General features: G+C 35.6%; 2 protein-coding genes across 6 annotated transcripts in view; one reads left to right on the plus strand and one right to left on the minus strand.

Moving 5' to 3' along the window:
* G2E3 (G2/M-phase specific E3 ubiquitin protein ligase) overlaps nucleotides 1-21,919 on the plus strand; it is a 229,052-nt gene that overhangs the window by 157,062 nt on the left and 50,071 nt on the right. The gene's annotated exons all lie outside the window — the stretch shown is intronic.
* STRN3 (striatin 3) overlaps nucleotides 1-21,919 on the minus strand; it is a 66,338-nt gene that overhangs the window by 11,177 nt on the left and 33,242 nt on the right. For 2 of the 5 annotated variants that reach the window (XM_069858375.1, XM_069858374.1), the window contains exons 8-12: nucleotides 18,946-19,056; nucleotides 11,356-11,496; nucleotides 5,955-6,088; nucleotides 738-913; nucleotides 564-611 (exon numbers count right to left, since the gene is read on the minus strand). In XM_069858375.1, coding sequence (XP_069714476.1) covers nucleotides 564-611; nucleotides 738-913; nucleotides 5,955-6,088; nucleotides 11,356-11,496; nucleotides 18,946-19,056 — 610 coding nt within the window. The remainder of the gene's footprint in view (nucleotides 1-563; nucleotides 612-737; nucleotides 914-5,954; nucleotides 6,089-11,355; nucleotides 11,497-18,945; nucleotides 19,057-21,919) is intronic. The other 3 variants (XM_069858376.1, XM_069858377.1, XM_069858378.1) reach the window with 3 other exon arrangements.

Here is a 21,919-nt window from a genome sequence, read left to right on the forward strand (position 1 = left end):
CCTTAAGAGGCATATGTATGAATTAATAACCATGCCCTATCAAATATTACTACTTTGGCTTATACTGGCAATGAAACTTTATCTCTATTTTTATTCAAGTCCCTAAAAAAAAAAATCAGAACTCTCCTAGTCACTTGCTTGATGCCTTGATCTCTCACTCATTGAATCCATATACAATGGGGGGTTTTTGATCCTGATAATTGCATCTGTACTTTTAATTTTTCAGATCTGTATCTGAAGACTACTTGTAACACTAATAAATTCTACGTTATTTATCCTTTCCACTCATTATACACAAAATCCACAGTCCAAGACATGGGCATCACTCAGGTCATTTCATTATCATCATCTACAGTCTGCCCTTTTCTTTGCAATTAACCATATTTGCCACTGTTTTATCAACTGCGCAATTCATGACAGGGGCTCAGTATTTACTTGCTTTACAAAGCGTAATGGACCTTGTCTATATGATGCAAAAACACAACACATTTTGGCTTTTAAACTGAAGCGTCTTACAAATCCACAAGACAATATATCGATCAGGCATTACATCACACACTTACATGTGGGCCCTAAACGTGTAGATGGGTTCTACATCTAAAGAGGCACTCCTGAAAGAGAAAGGAAGAGTTACTACACTATGAGAAATCTACCGATAAACTCTGAAAACATGAGTTTAATCAACTGCAAAGGCATTTAGAACACCATCAATGTTTTGTAAAAACCCATATACTTGCTTTTTGGCAGGAACCGTTTTCTGCAAATTCCAAAGTTTTAGAGTATGGTCCTCAGAGGCTGTAACCAGCACAGGCTCTACAGGATGAAAAGCTAACGCCCGCACTCCATCAAAATGACTGCGTAGCGTATACTTAGGGTTCCACGTCTTTCGGAAGGCATCTTTATTAGCTGGCAGCTTAAAAATAAAAAAGAGGAGTAATTTTAGCTTGGGTTTAAAGAAAAAAAAAAACCATACATCTCCCTGTGTTTTATCTAAACACACTATTTTTTCATTCAGTTAATACATATTCAATCTTAAGTTTGAATTCATCTATTTATCTGTCTATACACATTTAGAACTCCCTCTCTGGCATGCAAGGTAGTCTGCAATTTTTTCTATTAAAATAGTTTCTTTTCACCAAGAGTGGAATGGCATACAATGATGAATACGTAGACATAAACCACTGACTTTAAAAAACTGGGTTTAATGCTTTTGTGCAATGATAGTTTAATTCTTCCCTGAAGAAAGGTAAAAGTTTCATTGCTTATGTTCTTTGCATCCACGGAAGAGGTTACAGCTGTCAAAAGCTCATTTATCATTTAAACACAATAAAAATAAGCTTCAGGTCCCTAGTGAGTGACCTTTCTCAAGTGCCTAATCTGAGAATGACAGGAAATACACATAATTGAATACTTCTATACATGAAGGTATATACACAGAAATAGGTAATCCAAATTTTGATATGCATTTATCATGATTTTAAGCATAACAAATATTTTTAAACTCTTCAATGAGTTTTAAATATATTCATAAGACAATAACTTAGTTACTATGTGAAAAAAGGCATAAGAAATTTTATATTTATATTGTGAACATACAACTTATACTCTTAACCTACAGACTGTTAGGATAAAATACAAAATTTACAACTGCTTAAATTAATTACAAGTAACTCAGGAGAGTTACCAGAAAACCTCAAACTTCTTTAGTAAACGCAAGAGACTAATTTAGAGCTTTGAATACAACTTACATTACGTAAAAAGTAGACCCTTAGAAGACTACATCATGAAGAGTAATTACGCAATTACAAGTAACCATAAGCGGAGTTTAGAAAACGGACTTTAGTTACAGCAAATTAGCAAACTAAGAATGAATGGAAACTAATCCTACCCTCCGCCTTACACACTATCTGCTTACCATTTAATTGTTAAAGCATGTTTCTCAACTGTAGGCTAGAATCTATCATTATCCCAAGATATTTCAGTAGGGCCTGTTGCAATAGGATAAGGGGTAATGGTTTCAAACTAAAAGAAGGCAGATTTTGACAACATATAAGAAAGAAATTTTTTATGAAGAAGGTGGTGAAACACTGGATACCCCACCCCTGGAAACACTCAAGGCCAGACCAGATGGGGCTCTGAGCAACCTGATGTCACTGAACACGTTCCTGCTTGCTGCAGGGGGGTTGGACTGGGTGACCTTTAAAGATCCCTTTCCACCCAAACCATTCTATGATTTTCAGCAACATTGTTAAGGAATTAAAATCTTATAGCTAATGAAACTTAATACCATATATCTGTTAGGACTGAAAATAAAAATCATATCATAACATAATATATACTGCAATAAGTATTCTTGGATCAAATCTATATCGTGGACTGAACTACCACTACTCACTCAAACTAAATTTGATGCTACCCAATTAAAATAAACAGAAAAGTTCAGACAGTAAAATTGATTGTTCTGAGTTACAGATGTGCAGATATTTGCCCTTCCCCTATATTCATATAAATTTCTGGTCTAAGTGCAAACTATACCAAATTTAGACCAAACAACAGTACTTGTTATACCAGACACGTAAACTGCATTTTATTATTTTTTTTAGAACAATCCAACAAATATATTTCATAAAGCATTTTGTTTGCAATATTCCTGCTTTGTAGTATACTGAATAAAGCAATATTTTCATTATTATTTGAGTTATTGAGCACTACACTGCATATTACGTGCAAGCTTCATGGAAAGACTAATGTTTTGTTTCAGGGAACACAGTGGAATTCTGGAGTTCTGCATTAAATCTGATAAGACTTCAGCCCAAAATGCGTATTTACTCACCTTCTTGAATCTAACACAGCTAAGAGGAAAGCCGGGGGGGGGGTGGGGGGGTGGGGAAGGGTATTTTTCTAGCAAGCAGACTCCTTCAATATTCTTAAGCCTCATTATGTAATGCATTCATCCATCTGGCCAGCTCATGTAGCCTCATGCACTGGTGATGGGCTGGGGCTTCAAAAAATTAAAGCCAAACTTGTCAAATAGCAATGTCTAAATTATAGCATGTGTTATGTCCCAGATTTGACAGAAGACCTTGATTCTCTGGGTGTGATGTACATCCACACCACATTGATTACCATTACAGATGTGATGAACAAATCTATGAAGTCAAGAAAACCAGGATGGAATACAGGGGTACTTATTTTTCAAAAGCGAGAATAGAGTTCATTACATCTTTTTTTGTTAAAATGGGTATTGCAATGTTAATTTTATTCTCATTAGTTGTCCTGGTTTCAGATAGAGTAAATTCTCTTCCTAGTAGCCGGTATAGTGCTGTGTTTTGTGTTTAGCTGATAACACACTGATGTTTCGGATGTTGCTAAGCAGCGTTATACTCAGTGAAAGACTTTTCAGCTTTTCAAGCCTTGCCAGTAAGGAGGCTAGGGTTGTGCAAGACGCCAGGAGAGGGCAGAGGCAGGATAACTAACTCAAACTGGCCAAAGGGCTATTTCATATTATATGATGTCATGTTAAACAATAAAACTGCGAGGACTTGGCCAGGGAGCACCACAGCCCAGAGACTGGCTGGGCACCAGTCAGTGGATGGTAACAACTGTAAATCACTTTATCATATTCCTATATCATCATAATTGTTATCATTCCCTTCCTTTTCTTCCCTATTAAACTGCCTTTATCTCAGCCCAGGAGTTTTACTTTTCCCCAATTCTCTCTCCCATCCCACAGTGGAGGGCAGATGAGGGCAGTGGGCAAAGAGCTGTGTAGCATTCAGCTGTCTGCCAGGTTAAACAGTGGTTCTGCTAAAATGTAAAATACAAAATTTACAGAAATTATAAAAACCAATGTACACTTCCTACCTCAAGTATAGCTTTAAAACCTTGTTTTTTTAAAACAGACTTGAACATCTCAGTTCTTTTAGAAGACACTAACTACACTTTCCCAGAAATTAGTTATATACAAGCCTCTTTTTCCTCATTTAATTCTTCTCCACCATCCAGTGAATCCTGACATCCTTACTGCAACAAAACAAACTACTGCAAAACAAAACAAACAACTGACATACATCTAAAAAAAAGATTCTTGCAACCTCTAAGGAAACAGGCTAACTGGTCTACCTAAAAAAAAAAGTACATCTCCGAAAAACACAGTCAAGGACCTGGAAAACGAATTTGCTGCTTACAAGGGATAAATGTGAGATAAAAAATAGGCCAAAAAGTGTAACTAAAAAAAAGAAGTGAAACGTGACACTGCGTATCAATGTTCTTTAGTGTAATACCTCAAAAGCCTATCAAAACAAAAGGCAATGGACACACTGCCCCACTGAGTCTTAATGTTCTACTGTAAATGCCAAAAGATAAAGTTAGTCATAGGAAGAAAGACTATGGAACAACACAGCTTTACTAGCTCCTTCCATCAAACTTCAGGGGGAAAGGAAGACTGAACAGGACCAAGAGCGATCAGCTGAATCTTGATCCCAGTCCCCCGTCAGCCAACAGACACAGAGTAGTTGTGTCTTAGAATACTTAGAACAGTAGGGTCTACCAAAACTAAGAGCCATCCCCTGCCTGAAACCATCCACCCACCCACATGTAAATGAAAACTATGTCTAGGTCAAGAAACAAAACACTTCACATATCCTAAAAAACCTTTACCACAAAACCTCCTTAAACTTAGAGCAAGATAAAAGACATACAAACCATACAGTATTAGAAATTGCTAAACAGATCAGAGGAGCAATTAGAATTGGAAATGCTTTATAATACCTGCTCAGACTAACACCCAAAAAACCCCCTTTCTGTCTTCTTTTTGTTTGTCTGTATGGGAGCACAGGCAACTTATCCATTCTCCTTTATAAACCACCAGCAAATCAAACTTAAAGGAACTACAGCTAACTTAAACAACAAAACGAAAAACACTGAAACCCCAAACCAAGTGAAAACCCAACACAACCACAAATAAACCCCAACTAACAAAAACCCCAAACCAGAAAATACTCCTCCCTCAAAATCCCCCGAAACAAATAATCCCCCCCCCCCGAAAAACCAAACCAAAAACTTCTCACACCCCCTCCCCCACAAGAAAAACAAAACTAAAAAAAACCCATGAGATCAAGGAAGGAAGTTCTTGCTTGCTCCTGAAGTCAGCAGAATCCTTACAGCACAGTAAGGAAATGTGTATTTCTCTATCTCAATGAACTACCCACCTACAGCAAACAGAGGAATGAGTATCAAGAAAGTAATAAAGATTTTAGTCACAGATTTTTAATGTTATCTGCTTCTTGACAGTGTTGTGACTGACTGGAGATTTCTACATCTAGATGCTCTAATAAACGAGAACTTTCCAGCAGGCAGTCCAACAGCAGAAAACCACCACCATGCATGTTAAATACAATACAAGACATAAGACTTACCTGAATACTTCCCTAACTAGTCATCAAATGCTACTAGACAACAAACAATGTAACACCACTGGTAGCAGCTCAATGAATATGGTCAAAGGAATATCGGAACACTCTGCACTATAATAAAAATACATCCTAAAAGCTTATATCTGAAACATACCACTACATATAGTCTATGCAGATAACACTACACAAACAGGAGACCAGAAAAATAATTATGTTTTACGCCATGTCTTCTCAATACTATATATCAGTGTAAAACTGTCATTTTAAACAAATTCATGTTAAGACAATCTGTAACATCATAACACATTCCCCCAGTGACAAAATCAGAATTGAGTTATCTAAGTAGAAAATAAACCATCTCACCTGATTTTCATTACCTACGTTACTTAGCCCATTCACAAGGTGCTCCCTCCTCCTCCCAAGCATTAATTTTTGCTAATGAAAACTCTGTTCTCTGCATCTGTAACATTCTGGGTGGGGAAGGGACCCAACTACTATAGATTAAATTGTATAAAGAATTTTAAAAAAAATTGCACTTACATCATAACTATAGTCTGCATCATTTGTTACTGTCAAGTCTGCAAGGTCTCCAAGGCCCAGTACACTTAACAACACATCATCAGAACCCATAATAAATGACTTGCCTCCTCCAGGTGGAAACGTTATTGGCTCAGCTACAAAGAACAAAACAGTTTCTTTAAGTCTCAACATAATAATTCAAACTGATGAAAAACTGCATTATTCATTACTTAAAAGCAAAATAAAGTTTAAAACTCAACTTGTTCTACAGACTATCCCAACTATAAGAGAGTATGATAACACGCACACATGTGAAGACACACACACATTAAATATACAATTCTTGTATCATTACTTTATTTCAACTTACTTTACAGAGATATTCAATACTACTGACAAGTGACTTGACTGACACTATATTACATTGCAATATCAAATATAAGTCCTAGTCTCCAAATTCTCAGCTAAATATTTCATTCTTACATGATGCTATCTGCCTTCTATCCACGTGCAAATACATCTGAGCTTTATACTAGTCAAATATCTCTACTTGCAGCGTTTTTAATCCATCAGCCTAAAGGCCTCCTAGAAAACATATCTTCAACTTTAATTTTTCAGGTGATTAAAAAAATGAAAACATCTGTTATTCACAAATCCCCTTTCTTACTTCCTCATAGAACTCTGGATTCTAATTTAAAATACATTCGACTGATATTTATCTTAGCTAGCTGTGCCTTCCCCGAATTAAAATGAAAAATTTCTGTTAATTATAATTCAGAATGAATACAAATTATAGATAACCTTTCATTATGAAGTCACATCTGACTAATGAAGTTTCAAATATTCACCCATATCCTTTACAACCTTCAATAATTTGGTATATCTTCTGCTCACAAATATCAATTCAGTAGCAAGGACCAGGAGTGAAGGCTTAAAACTTTTTAATACATTAGAATATTTTAGAAGCTGCTTTTACTTATCAGTATTCCTTTTTGTGCAAAAACTGTAACAATTGTTAGGTAGAGTACTTAAACTTTAGCTACGGGTAAACTTCAGCTAAGTGCAAACTTCTGCAGAAAATGTTAAATCCTATTTGACATCTTTAAAAATTAAACTTGCTTGACTTCTCAATTTCACTGACTTGGAATAGAGAGTTATGGTCTCATTTTAATGCCACCTCTTGTTTCTTGGGAAAACCTTGAGACTCAGAGGAAATCAAGTTTCTTGACCTGAAAAACATCCACGTTCTGGGTTTTGTCTTATAAAAGTAGTTCCAAACAAGAAGACTAATAATCAACACATTCCTATCTTGCACATGCATCTTTTATTATTTTGTACTGTCGTTATCTGAAGGGTAACCTAATTATGTTCCACTTCAGCTGAAGAAAAATAACTAAGACCAGGTGTAAATTTAGAGACAGCTGGCATCACTGCTATGGTTAGGCAAAGAAAAGCCAACCCAGACAGATTAAAACAAAGTCACTTCTCAGGAATATAACAAGTTCTAATGCTTGAGAACTACTGTAGTATTAAAAAAAAAAATTAACAACCTTATTCGCATAGATTCTCAAATACAACTGCATTATCTAAGAATATCACCTATGTAAGAAAGACAACTGCTGTACCTACAATTGCATGATAGTATTCTAACTATGCATAAACACCTCTTTTTAGGACATTCACAGTTCATACAAAAGTACCGATTCATCAGAATGCTAATTAACAGCCCAAAATAACTTGACATGCCCTGCTATGAATAAGCTTTTCACTTCCTATAGTATTTGTACTAAAACGCTCAGTTTGACAGTCTATTCCAAACCATTCATATTTCAGAAAAAGCCATATCCCTAGAAAACACCTAATTATTTCCCATGTTTCCACTTATTTCCCTCACGACTGGTTTTGGGCTTTTTTGAGAGAGGTGAGGATGTATCCACTCACTCATGCTCATTAAATGAGATCAGAATTTCTAAGGATTGATTTCTTACTCGAAGTGCCTGAGCTGAGTATTAAAGGAGACACAAACAGTACTATATATATGAAGCAAGAAATAAAGTTTCTCTGGGTGAAGTTAAACTGTTAAATCCTCAAATGAATAGTAATTAGCACCTCAATTATTTCAGAGATTAAGTTCTTCCTGGCTCTTTTCTGACAGAAAAAGAGTGGGAGACAAAAATTCTAAAAGCTACAAAAGAAAAAGAGGATTTTTTTCCAAGGTTTTTGCTGTTTTCTGCCATCACTGGATGGTTAGTATGGCGGGGGGTTTCTTTTTGTCTCCCACAGAAAGACTCCGACATCTTTATCTGGAATTTCCAAAACTACATTGCATCCGCTGCCCTGACAAGGCCCCAGCCTCTCAAATACAAGTTATCCATTTACAAGCCAAACATCCCTAGCCATTATAGAAAAGAGCTGCTCATCACTGGGCAAAGGAGGCAATATGCTCATTTTAAACTTGTGTACTTTACATCCCTGTTGTGATGCTGTGACTCTTAGTCGATCTTTAGGACAGGACCACCAGGTTTAAATAAGCTTCTGAACTTGCTAATTCTCATTGAAATTGGTATCATTTGTCTTTAACAGATCAACTTTCATATGCTTTATACTAAAAATGAAGCACTACCACATTACGAGTCTAAATGTATAAATTTATCAAGCTTTACTTGCATCAGAGGTGAATAAACCTTTATTTAAAGCTTCAAAAATAATACTTTTTGAAATTTAGAAGCATATTCCTCAATAAAGTTGCCTATTTATATACGTTGTGGAACCACATTTTAGTTTATCTGCAGAATTTACTTTATTAAAATAAGGCATTTAAAAATATAAAGAACAGTTGCAAGCTGTTTTAATAAAAATAAAAAGCAGAAAAGTAACACCATGAAAGATGTGATGTTATAGCTACTTAAAATAGAGACCCACAACTCCACATATCAAAACTAGTGTGCATCAATAGATATATAAAAATGATAGTTAAATAAATTACTTATTGAATGTTTTTCATCTTTAAAAAAAATCCCAGTACTTTTTTAACACACACAGTACAACCCTATCCTCATGACATAATATCCTCAGTTTAACTGACCTTGCAATCAATAAATACAAAATAAAAATGTAAGCGATAATACAAGTTTTTTTGTACGTGAAACAAGGTGAAAAAAATGAAATAATTAAATATTTGCTTGGTCAATCCTAACTAGCACTTCTTACCCTCAAGTTCCTGACATCATACATAATTCAGAAACAAGTAGTAATAGCTGTACAGACTGAAACTGCTTTAATCTCTAACCAAACATTTATGTTCATAAATGCCTGAAAGTATAATTAAGGAATAACAATTTTGTCATATTTAATCAGGCATTTGAGTAAAAAATGCCACCCACAATAAATAAACCAACCCCAAGACCTCACCTTTAGAGGTACAAAAGATACATTCTCAGCCAATTAGAATCAGCTTACTTGCCCTGACCCCCCACCCTCCTCTCAAGAAATAAAGGAAAAAAAAAAAAAAAGCAAGCTTACTAACACTTTGTTCCCTATACAAAAAGAAAATTATCAACCATTATCTCAGAACTGTAACGCATAAGCCTTACATACAGCCACAAAAACATTGGCTTGGTAACAAGCATCAGCACAGGCTACTGTGTCCCAACAAGAAAGCCTAAAGCTGTCTGCAAAAAATATAGCTTTTAAAACACAGCTGAATAAATAATTGAGCAAATCCGCATTCTATGATAATGAAGTAGTTGGCCTTCTGTTAACAAGGCAGAACTATAAAGAATTAAAAGACAACACAAGGCTTGTTTGTTTTTGCAGCTTTGCACCATATGGTACAGACAAAAAGCCACATAGTAGTCAGCATAGAACTGATCAAACAGCAAAATTTATACTATAATAATCAAGTTTAAAAATTATTGTAGAAACAACAATTAGCAAATATGATGGTAGAGATATACTACTGCTCTTAGTGAATGAAGCCCAAACTACACTGATAAGCTGAAGACATATGAAGACATTGAACAGCACGAAAATAGAACCCTGAAGGCAGTTTATTTGAAAAAAGCATGGATAATCTTCATTTGAAGCATAGCACAGTGTTTCAAGGAACCAGCCAAAAGTCAGTTCCTATCATATTCAGTACCCGTTTCTTCTGCAAGATTGTTTTGTCCAGTATTATTTTACATATAAAGTCTTCAAAAGAAACAAGAGCTATATGGCCTGCGTCCTTAAGACTGACCACCTGTGTTCCTATGCACAACACGTACAGCCTAAGACGGACTGAAAGAACTGTAAGTTCACATGCCCTTAGTATCTTAACAAGGCTAAAAGGCAACCTAAACCTAAATGTACCCCCTCAAATAAGTTCTAGCATGTGGAACTTCACCAGTAGGGTTTTAAATTGCACTCAGCAGGTGAATTTGATACTGCTTCATGCTTAGGTCATAAATACAAAGATGAAAAGGAAGGCAATAAAAGCGAAGGAGGGAACAATTCTGTAAATTAATAGTTCAGGAGAGCTATTAAAAAATATCTCGCTGCAAAATTTCTGGTTTTCTGACAGGTGTTTGTAGGGTAGGGGTAAAGGAAGACTAGGAAAACCAACTGATTATCAGCACCAGTAGTAACATGAATTCTTTCCAGTTCTCATATAGATGATATCACGCCAGGGCTTATGGATCAAAGACATCATAAAGGAACCAAATCCAAGCTCAGCTGAGTATTCTGAATGAATAAGAGTGGACAACAGAATTTACATAACAGTATTCTAATCTCAAAGTTAATACAAGGAAAATCATTCCTTTAAAACAAACAAACGAAAAACCCAAAAAAGCTGAATACAAGATTTGGGACTACTTAGGTAACAGTTTGCCAATATCTTCCACTGCCTAAGACAATCCTGAAATTGAAACCAATACCTCACAAAAAATAAAGAGTGTCTTTGTACACTTGTGTATATAGACCAAGAGAATTTTTTAAAGGAACATTAAACCTGAGGAAAAGGGACAAATTAGTCTTACAACTTAACCACTTTTAAATTTCATTTTAAAATGCAAACGGTGTTTCAAATGTTAATACTTACCTTTCCCCCACCCCAACAATCAATAAAGCCCTATTTTTAAAAGGCTTTGCTAATGGTTTTGTGGTGGTGTGGTTGTCTGCGAACGGGGATTTGATAGTGAATAGTTTCAGAACACACTGCTGTGCATGAAGTTGTTTAAAAATACCTCTGAAATAATTGAGAGTTACAATAAGCCACAGAAACTCAAGCCACATTTTCATAAAATCATTTGGGAAGAACTGCAAATGAAATGTGGCAATCTGCAATTGCATTAAGCTTTACAGAGGGGACAGTAAATTACAGCGTGTGTTTTCTAGAAGAAATCTCCTGAAATATTATAATAAGTAGCTGAATTTTTTGTACCTTCCTCTGCTCTTGCACCTTCATGATCAGTCATTCTAGAAGAGGGTGACCTAGATTGATTAATGATTCCTGAAGGGATGTGGGGTATCTCATCATCGCCCAGATCAGCTATCATGTCGTGAAGTTTTGTCCTGTTGACTCCTGTAAATTAACGTCAGCAGCAAAGATTCATTTGATTGCTACCGCTTGACTTGACTGAAGTCTAAAAATCCATTAAACTAATTATACAAGAATAACTACTGATGGGACTGCCTTAAAACAAATACAAGGTTTTGGGCGTGTATATTAATAAAACCAATCTTTTGGAAATAAAGAGGAGTTAATACATCAAAGCTGAAAACTACATGCAAACAGTTTTAATTCACTAAATCAAAGAAAAATGCCCCATGTTCTGTAAATCTGTTCTACAATGTCCTGTAGGAAAGAAAAAAAAGTAATCTTAAAGCCCTACTGAGAAATCAAGCCAAATATTAAAAGAGCATTCATTATTAAACAAAATACACATGAATTAAACATTTGCTAATAATATTACACAACTTCAACTATACTACACAATTTAACATTGAAAAACGGAGTGCAAATAAAAAATAAGCTTGAAAATGAGGGAAAAAGTATAGACAACTCATAATGGGGTGCAACAAACAATTAACTTTCCCTGCTTTTGAATGGTTTTGAATCATAAAACGTGTTTATTAAACACAAGACCAAGACGTTTCCACCACTGTATGAAACTATAGATGTATATTACCCTTATTACATAAGCATGTCTCTAGAAACAAAGCATACCGAATCTCAGGTGCATAAAATTCATGATTAGCAATAGCAAACAAGAGTATAATTTAATTTTTTAATTAATAAATTCATTCCTGTTTCTACCTTACAGCTTCCGTGTCAAAAACTCAAGCTTCAATCATAAAGTCAAATTTCAGCAACAGAACGTCTTTAGAGAAAAAAAGATCCACAATGATGCAAGACATAATAGGCTTTTAACTGACAAGTGTCCTTCCTGGGACTGCAGGCAACTATGCTATAGAACATTTAAACTAAAAAGCCGACCTCCACCCCCAAAAACTATGCTTTTAAACTTGCTAAAATAGAAGGGTTTACTATCTTTAAAAGGGCATGTTAGAACTTATAGAATTTCCAAATATGTCCATCTTTTATTAAAGTAAGCATTAGCAAACAATTTCTTATACTCTGAGTTGTCAAGTACCACTTCTATCAAAAGCAAACCAAAACTAAAACAAAGCCTTCACTCAAAGAAGTAAAATGTAAACACTATAATCACAGATATCAAATGCAGAAGTGTTCATTTAATATTAATCACTAAAACACTTTAAAATAATATTCATAGTTTTATATTTAGACCTTAGTGCTTCCAATTGATGTGTTCAAAAATAAATCTCCATCAATAAATGAATTCTCTGGAGATAATGAGTTCTCTGGAGATAATGAGTTCTCTGGAGAAGGAGATGATGATAAAAGGAAGTGGAATCATAGCAAAAGTATACCATGCATACCCCAAAAGTGATGCTGTGTAACTGCTTTCACTAATACCTGCAATACATTTTCTTTTTGCCAAATAATATAGAATAACCTATCCTTTTTTCTGTGCTTCTGACATATTTCTTTTACAGAATACTTAGTATCCCAAATAAATCTACCAAGGTTTCTATCCAGAAGTTATGTGAGATAAAAAATGCCTCCCAAGTTTCCCAACAATAGATTTCTTGAGAAGCTGGGTTTTACTCATTGTCATACAAACATGAGCCAAGAAACCTGTTACTTCAGCTAATAAAGCAAATGTAAAACAATAAAAAGTGAGCAATGTCTCTTGTGCATCAACACTTTTTTCTGAATAGTCACTAGACTGATAGGATTTCATTTCAAAGGTTCAATACTTAATTGCAGTTAGCAGGTGAGGCTTCACATAAAGTCATTCTTCAAAGGCCAGGCCTCTGACATACAGGCCACAAAGTCTGCTTTTCTCTTTACTCTGGTTGGCCATCAGCCAGCCATCTACAGTGACCAGCAGCAGATACATTCTTGAAGATAACAGAATGATACAGCAATCATTAAATGACATGATAAAAGCTATGTCTGACAGCCTGAACTGTGTATTTTAATACACCCCTTGCTTTCCAGAAGAAAACCCATTTGTCTACTTTGTGTAAATGTGCACAAACTGTTCAATACACAGACGGAAAATACCAAAAACTGCTTATTAACTCTTACATTCAAACTCAAAATCTCTTTTGAAGGTGTCTTCACACCCAACATATGAGCATGAGAAGGTTGTATCAGAAGACACTCAGAATTAACTAGAAGTAGTCCCCTCCTCTGCTACCTTGAACCAGCCAGCCATCGGGCTGGTCATATGCCAGTCATAGGCCACAGAGTCATAGAAAGGTTTGGTTTGGCAAGGGACCTTTAAAGATCATTCAGTCTAAACATCCCCTGCAGTGGGCAGGGACAGCCTCAACTCACTCAGGTTGCTCAGAACCCCATTCGGCTTGGCCTTAGATGCTTCCAGGGACAGGACATCTACCACGTCTCTGGGCAACCTGTTCCAAGGTTTCACCAACCTCGCTGTAAAAAATATGTCTCCCTTGCATCTAGTCTAAATCTCCCCTTTTTCAGTTTAAAACTATTACCCCTTGTTTTATCCCAACCGGCCCTGCCAAACCTTTGTCCCCATCTTTCCTGTGCGACCCTTTTAAGTACTAGAAGGCCCCAACAGCCTCCTTGGAACCTTCTCTTCTCCAGACTGAACGATCCCAACTCTCTCAGCCTTTCTTCATAGGAGAGGTGTTCAATCCCCCTGATAATTTTTGCCTCCCTCCTCCGGGTAACCATCCCCTACCCCCACTAAGTTCATGTTCTCTCTGTGCTGAGGGCTCCAAAGCTGGACACAAGACTCCAGATGGGAGTTTAAATAACTGTACCCTACCCGAGCAAACTAGAGCAGCAGAATCACCTTCCTCGACCTGCTGACCTCACTTCATGTCACTGATTCGGGGACTGTCATCCTTGGTTTTTACTCTTCAGTATGTTTAGTCAATTCTTGTCCTTCAGGCATAAGCTCAGAACAGCCCTTAATCCAACATACAATATAGAGAAACTTCTTGCTGAAGTTTACAAAAAAGGAGCTGCCATTCCAAAAAAATTTTTCTGTATTTCAGTGCTGAAAATGTCAATACTCAAGACTGTGCCACCACCACACAAGACTCTGCAGATTCGTGCTTTCAACTAAGTGCAAGTGTACCTTCACAGAATTGTTCAAGTATTGTAAATATTTTTAAGCATAAAAATGTGCTGTCTCTGTGTAAGTGTCTACATTCAAGGCCTAACCCAGACAATCGTGTTTCACCCTCAAGAAAAGACTAGCTAAAAAAAAATCAGTTAACAAAACCGTTATGAACAAAAGCAAAACACCTACAATCCCCTCTCAATCTATCTTCCTTCAGAGATCAAAAGCAATAAAGGTAATTGAAGACTCAGTGCTGAAGAGTTGTAGCCTGAAAAGCCACAAGAAGACTTCTACTGCTAGATGTAAAAGCCTTAGTCTGAACATGGCATAAGGAATCCCTCTACATCAAGAGGTGATGCTCACAAACATGGTAAAATACAAATCTGTTTTCATGCCTTTTAACTATTACACTATATTCCCTATAATCAAGGCTAGCAAAGTGATTGGGACAGATGCTGCCTCTCTATTCTTCTCTTGTGAGAACTCATCTGGAGTACTGTGTCCAGTTCTGGAATTCTCAACATAAGAAGTATATGGAGCTGTTGGAATGGGTCCAGAGGAGAGCTACAAAGATGATCAGAGAGCACCTTCCATATAAGGACAGGCTGAGAGAGCTGGGCTTGTTCAGCCTGGAGAAGAGAAGGCTCCAAGGAGACCTTACAGAGACCTTCCAGTATCTGGAAGGGGCCTACAAGAAAGCTGAAGAGGGACTACTCACAAAGGCTTGTGGTGATAGGATGAGGGAGAACAGGTATGAACTAGAGAGAGGCAGATTTAGATTAGACATTAGGAAGAATTTCTTCACCACGAGAGTGGTGAGGCACTGGAACAAGTTGCCCCGGGAAGCTGTGGATGCCCCATCCCTGAGAGTGTTCAAGGCCAGGTTGGATGGGGCCTTGGGTAACCTGATCTAGTGGGGTTGGAACTAGATGATCTTTAAGGTCCCTTCCAACCCTAACTATTCCATGATTCCATGCTGTTTCATAAGACAGAAAAATTAGACTAAGAGGGGAGAAAAAGCAAGAAAGTAAAAAATGGTTAAAGTTTCAAGGAAACTAAGGAAAAAATCAGTAAAATGATCTTCTTTTTAACAGTGTACACATACAAATTAATGTGAAAACCATTTTTCCAATTGCTGAGAGCACATTACTCTGACCTGATACTATGAGATGAGCTATGCATCATCTCCACTATTATGCCTTGAAAATGTGACAGACTTATCTGAAAGTCATCCTTTGATTTATCTGGCAAAACTTATCAAACTTAGGCAAGGAACTGGCCTTAAATTCAGCATATTACTGGTTTTATAGAAGTGAAACCTAAACTTTTATATCTTTTTAGCACAAAGTCCAGAATAGGTTGCGGTTGAACTGTGTTTGTTGGGTTTTTTGGTTTTGGTTTTATTTTTTTAAAATATCAGATCTCTCCAATAAAGAAGTTCTGCGTTATTTTACAGCTGATATTATTAAGACAATTAAAGTGTGGCATATTTAAAGATCCTTTTGTAAGAATGTAGTATTTATAAATAATATGGTGACTATGGTATATAGGAAAAAACAGCAAAAAGGAACGAGTGTTACGAAAATGTACATGCTGACAGAAGATGACCTAAGTTATAAGTGTTCTACCCAAAAGAGAACATATGAATACAGACTAAAGAATTATCAAAATAAGATTCAAATCTACTTCTGTTTACTTACTTATCTATACATTTAGAATGAAAGTTATTATACCTCAGCCATGACTATGACCACTCTGGTATGAAGACAACAATCTAAATGCAGATTATGGTAGTTAGCAGATGCATATCCAACAAAAGAACCTGTCAGAATGTCTGCCCTGTTTTGCTGTCCTCAAAGTACTGCAAGAGGTGCTAGTCAATGAATATTCATTTGAACTTTATGATTTTGCTCAAAACAAATTCTGATTTAAGTCTGAAAATTCACTGAAGAGCAAAGCAAGAAATGAATATTCAGAATGACGTTCATGAATGACCAAACATCAGAAGCAGGAACAAAGGACTTTGACACGACTTTCAGTCACAGAACGTTAAAAAAGCTGAGAAGACAGTCTACAAATCAAATAGGATTTAAACAACCCTATCCAACTCTAAATGCATATTTTTACTGCACATGGAGATAACTCATCCAATTAGCTCATTGATTTAGAGGCCAATTTTTAAATCACAAACCAATACAATGAATGTGACAAGTGTAGAATCACACAAACCACCCTGTGAGACGATACGTGTGTGTATATATATAAATATACATATAAGCTCAGGGTTTCCCAAAGGAGAATTTAAATGCAAGACCTGAAATGCTAAACAGTGACCTTCATAGCCTCGCAGAGTTAGCACACAGTTGTGTCCTAAATATTCCCTTCTGTGAGCATAAGCACACTTAAAAATTACTTTAGATAAAGAATATAGTCCTTTAAATTTTGATAGAGGAACACATACTGTCAAAAGACAACATACATCAAATAATAACTGATGGCCAGCATGTCACACTGTTCATGGTACAAAACTTAATGGCATACCATTGGCAGCAGCTGCAGGAAAGATGATGAAGAAATGTTTTGATAATAATGTTGCAAAGTTACATTTTGCAACTGGACGTTTCAGATAGAATAATTGCTATTTATTTTAAATTATGGTTAAAATTAATTTAATCAGCAATGCAGACCATTAAAATGCCAGTTTTTGACAAACTAATTGTTTTTGACGGATGAGAATTATGTTCCTGCTCTTGAAATTTTAAGATTTGCAGATGGAAAACCAAAAAGATGACAGAAATTCTTGATTGCATAGCAGTCAAGGAAACAATGAATGCAGGAAATCCTTTCTGGACAAGCCAAAACACCACCAAGAAATTCAGAGGCTTGAGAAGAGTTTTTCACACATTTTAAAATCCTATAGTACCACTTGTCCCCTGTTTTATACCTGCTCACTTTGTATAAGCCATGAAGGGAATGGTGTGGTGGATGCAAAAAGATTATAATCAAAACAAAAGGACAGTTTCAAGAACTTTGTATAAGTGATGAGCTAAAGACACAATGTTTAAGAGAAATATAAAAATCCTCTAAATAATTCTTTTTTTTCCCCAGAACCTCAAACATTTGCTGTTATTTTGCAGCCACTGTGCTTCCTAAACTTTACAATATGAAGTTTAAAAAGAAAAATTCAAATAACAGAAGTCCATTTTATTATTAAAAGGAAATTTCTAACCCTAAAAAATACTTCACATTTTCAGCTGCCAGTTTACAAGTTAAATAAGGATAAGCATTAACATCTAGACAACTACAGTAAAAAGTTTTAATCAAACAAAAGACAAGCTAAAAATCTTTACTTCCAAGATTCTACACTTGTGTGTATGTGTACGTACAAGTCATGCAAAACTGCAGAAAAAGCAACTGACGCGCACTGAATGTTAATTTGTTAGATGTCACAAAGTAATTTAATAATTACAGAATTCTTCATGCTGTGTTATATTTTAGTATCACTTAATTTAGTTAGTACGTTTGCACAATTCATCAAATTGAGGTAAAAAACCTTTTTACATCACCAGAAGCTGTTATGATATAGCTTCAAAATAAAATCACTGCAATAAAAGGAGCTTCTCTAGAGAGGGAAGTCCACTCTGAAGTGTCCACTAAGACCCTTGTATCACTGATCACAGAAGTTACAAAAACATTTTCACCGGGCACTTCAATATTGAAGTTCAGTTTAACTTGCGCAGTTCAAATAGGTCTGAAAACTCTTAAAGAGTTTACCAAAATATAGTAACTGCACAGAAAAGTACCATAAAATAAAGATTAGATCCTAAACAAATCAACAAAAATGTTGGTATTTACCCTACAGGCATTTTTAAATTCTGATCGCCTTAGACTATAAAAATACCTACAAGCTCATAAACAGCAATTATAGCTTAATTCAAGCTCATGTCAAAAAAACAAAAAAAAACAACCCTAAAACCTCACCCACAACTGTACCATAATGTTAAACTTTATGAAGCAGATAGTCTTTCAGGAAAATTCTCAGAGTAGGAATATTCTCAAAATGCAAGTTGTTTATTATTTTTACACCTACATTTCAAAGCATTAAGCTCTCTTTACCTATTTAGCCTTCAATTTTTGTGTTTTCAACATTTCCCATCTAGGAAGTAGCTGGCAAAAATTTTGACATATTCACATTCAGCAGGTAGAAAGTTAAAGTTGGTTGCCCCCATTACAGAAAATGATGCTTAATGAAAAACAAAAACAGAACTTGTGAGAAAAAATGTCTTCTAGATAGATAGGCAAAAGCGCATTACATTACAAGATTCAGAATCTGCACTTACTCTTTACCCCTTTCTTCCCCTTTCGTTCCTTCTTGTACTGTTCCTTCAGTTTACTTATTAGTCCCTGGTCTACATCCCAAACCTCAGCAGTTGGGGACAGGTCATCTTTGTCTACATGCAGCATATTATTAAAAGAAAAAAAATCAGCAATTGGCAATGCAAGCTGTTGGTGATTTACTATCATAGCTGTATAAGAGCATTAATAAAAGTTCTTAATAAATCTTTGTTTTAAAGGTGCAGTCTCAGTTTTAAATTTACAAAAGACAAAGCCTCATTTATTACAGTCTTCCAGGGCACCGCATAATATCAGTTACGCATTTGAAAATTGTATGTTAATTTGTTACTAAGGAGCAAACAAATTAAGCTTCAGAGGTAACTGTTTGTTAGATAGTTCAAAATACACAAATAATCACTGGTGTTCAAAAATTATTACTGCATCTTTAGAAAGACAGTGTAAAGAAATTATTCAGCCAGTGTTGAATAAGCAAACAAAAGTATTCATGCTGTATCACTCATGAAAATGCAAGCTAAGTAAGAGCCAGTTTATTCATGAAGACCATCATGCATCCTCTCACACTCATTCTACATGCACAAGAAACACTGATCCTACATATAACCAGAAACAAGTCTATAAATACAGCTTTTTACATGAATATGAAGAAAAGTAATTTGCATAGGTGAATAAATTGAAACCCCACTGCATTCCAGCAATTAAAGTACAATTAGCAGAATTACAACATTCTGCAGTAGTTTCAGACAATGTCTTTTCCTGTTTGACAAATATTGCAGACTCAATTACTCCTGGAGAACAGCCAAGTCTTCACTTTTCTAAACTATCCATTGCAAATACTTCTGGAAACATAGAATTAGTAAAAAGATAAACCTATTTCCAAGACAAGGTACATATAAAATTTGCAGGACTTTTGCTAAAAGACAACTAGGCAGCAACAAAACTGTGTTTGTGCACCAGTTAAGCTTATGCTCACAAATTCTTTAAACTGAACTAAGTTCCCTAGTGCCCAACTTCCAATCATATCCATTTTCATAAAACACCAAATTATTGAAGTTATAGCCATTACAGTCATAGAAGCGCACAAGAGTCATACACAGCAGAGACAAAGAAACATGCATTTAAGATGGAAACCAGTACGAGTTTCATGACAAAACATGACAAAGAGAAAGAAAATAGCCTAGGATACCAATGCATCTACCAAAAGGCCATAATTCAATAAGGCAAAATAACGACAAAGAGAAACAATCCTGATCAAAGAGATGGAACAGAGAAATGGCAAGGGCAGCGAAGGCTTGAAGTAGGCAGCACAGCAGCAAAATCCTCTGAGCTGTCCACAAAGAACTGTGGAAAGGGGAACAGAACAATGACATCCTACACAAGCTACAGCTACCAAACTGCATATACAAAGACCTCAGCCTTTATGATCACAGGGCCAGAACACTGACAGAAAAGAACAGTGATTAGTCAGGAAATACAATAGGCACAGAAAGATAAGTCAGAGGATATGCCCAAATGAAAGAGCAAGGAAATAAGTAAAAACAAACAAAAAAATCCCCAACAAACTAATGAAAGGAAATTCACTTAAGAACAAGCTAAAATTAAAATACATAGGGAGGTATACACAAAGCACCATTAATAAAAAGGAAATAGCCAGGTTGCACCATTACAGAGAAGGATTTGGGAATTCAAACATACATAACAGCAACGTAATGCTGGTTTAAAATGAAAAAATGCCACAACAAAACTGTCATTCTGTTATGTTTTAGAAGGTGTGGTGTATTAAACCAGGAGTAGTCCACATAATTCAGCAATGTAGATAACAAAATTGAAGCAGCATGTCCAGTCTGTGTTCTACACTGGAAGTGTAGAAAATGTCTGCAGGTTGCAAAACAAACAGGGCATTTAGATATAAAGACAAAGTTGAAGGAACTGGGCTCATTCAGTCAACAGAAAACAGGAAAAACATAAGCCTGCAAACAGAAATACTCAAAAATGGTGCTATTATCTGCTGAAATGTAGGTCAAACAGAAAACAAGGTAAAACACTAACTCCAAATAACCAGAAAGGCTGTGAAATTAATTTTAATGAAGATTTTCAGAGAAACCCAGCAGTCTTTCTCTTAGGTACATCTAGATGTATTTGCTTATTTCAGAACAGAGCTATGTAAGTAGAACTCTCTAATCCTCCCCCCATACTGAACTTTCTCAAATTCCCTGTGGTGCTTATAACCCACACTAAGCTCACATCATGACAGTGCAGAGGATCCAGGATGTCCACTAGCCAATACCATTTAGTTGAGAAAGGATTTTTTTTTTTCTCTTAAAATGACTTTTTGTTTTAAAAGGTGACCCAAATGACTCTGAATTCCATTTATACTTTGTCACTCAGAATTCTGGACACAGACAGTCATTCTCTGACTCATGGCTTATCCGTAAACAGAACTTGCGTTTTATGGAGAAGAGAAAATAGTAATGAACACATAGTTAAATCATTGAAATCATAAGCAGAATAAAAAGACCATATAATAAGTAATACCTGTGGTATGTAACATAATACACAGTAATATATATGTATTCCTGTTTGCTTAAAGAAAGATGTTCTATATGCATCTTTTTTTTGATGATACTACATTACCACAAGGTGCACAAATTTTTAATCTAGAATTGCACGTTCATTTTTGAATGCGCTGCATATTTTAATTCTTTTAAACTGTGTGAATTCACTTATTTTTCACTATTTTGAAAATAAACTGTTCCTTAGTAAAACATGTTGCATGATAGGACATCTCAAATTAAAATGTCTGAAAAAAACTTAAGACTCAAAGTAAACTGAATGAGGCACTTACAGAAAAGAAGGCATATATATAAAAAGTCTTACACAAACACGAGAAAAAAAGCAACTCAGACTTTCACCTTCAGTGGCTGATTTGCAGAAGCCTCCAATAGCTAAAACGTAATTGAA

The sequence above is a fragment of the Phaenicophaeus curvirostris genome, chromosome 5 (assembly GCF_032191515.1).
Source record: "Phaenicophaeus curvirostris isolate KB17595 chromosome 5, BPBGC_Pcur_1.0, whole genome shotgun sequence".
Taxonomy (NCBI): Eukaryota; Metazoa; Chordata; class Aves; order Cuculiformes; family Cuculidae; genus Phaenicophaeus; species Phaenicophaeus curvirostris.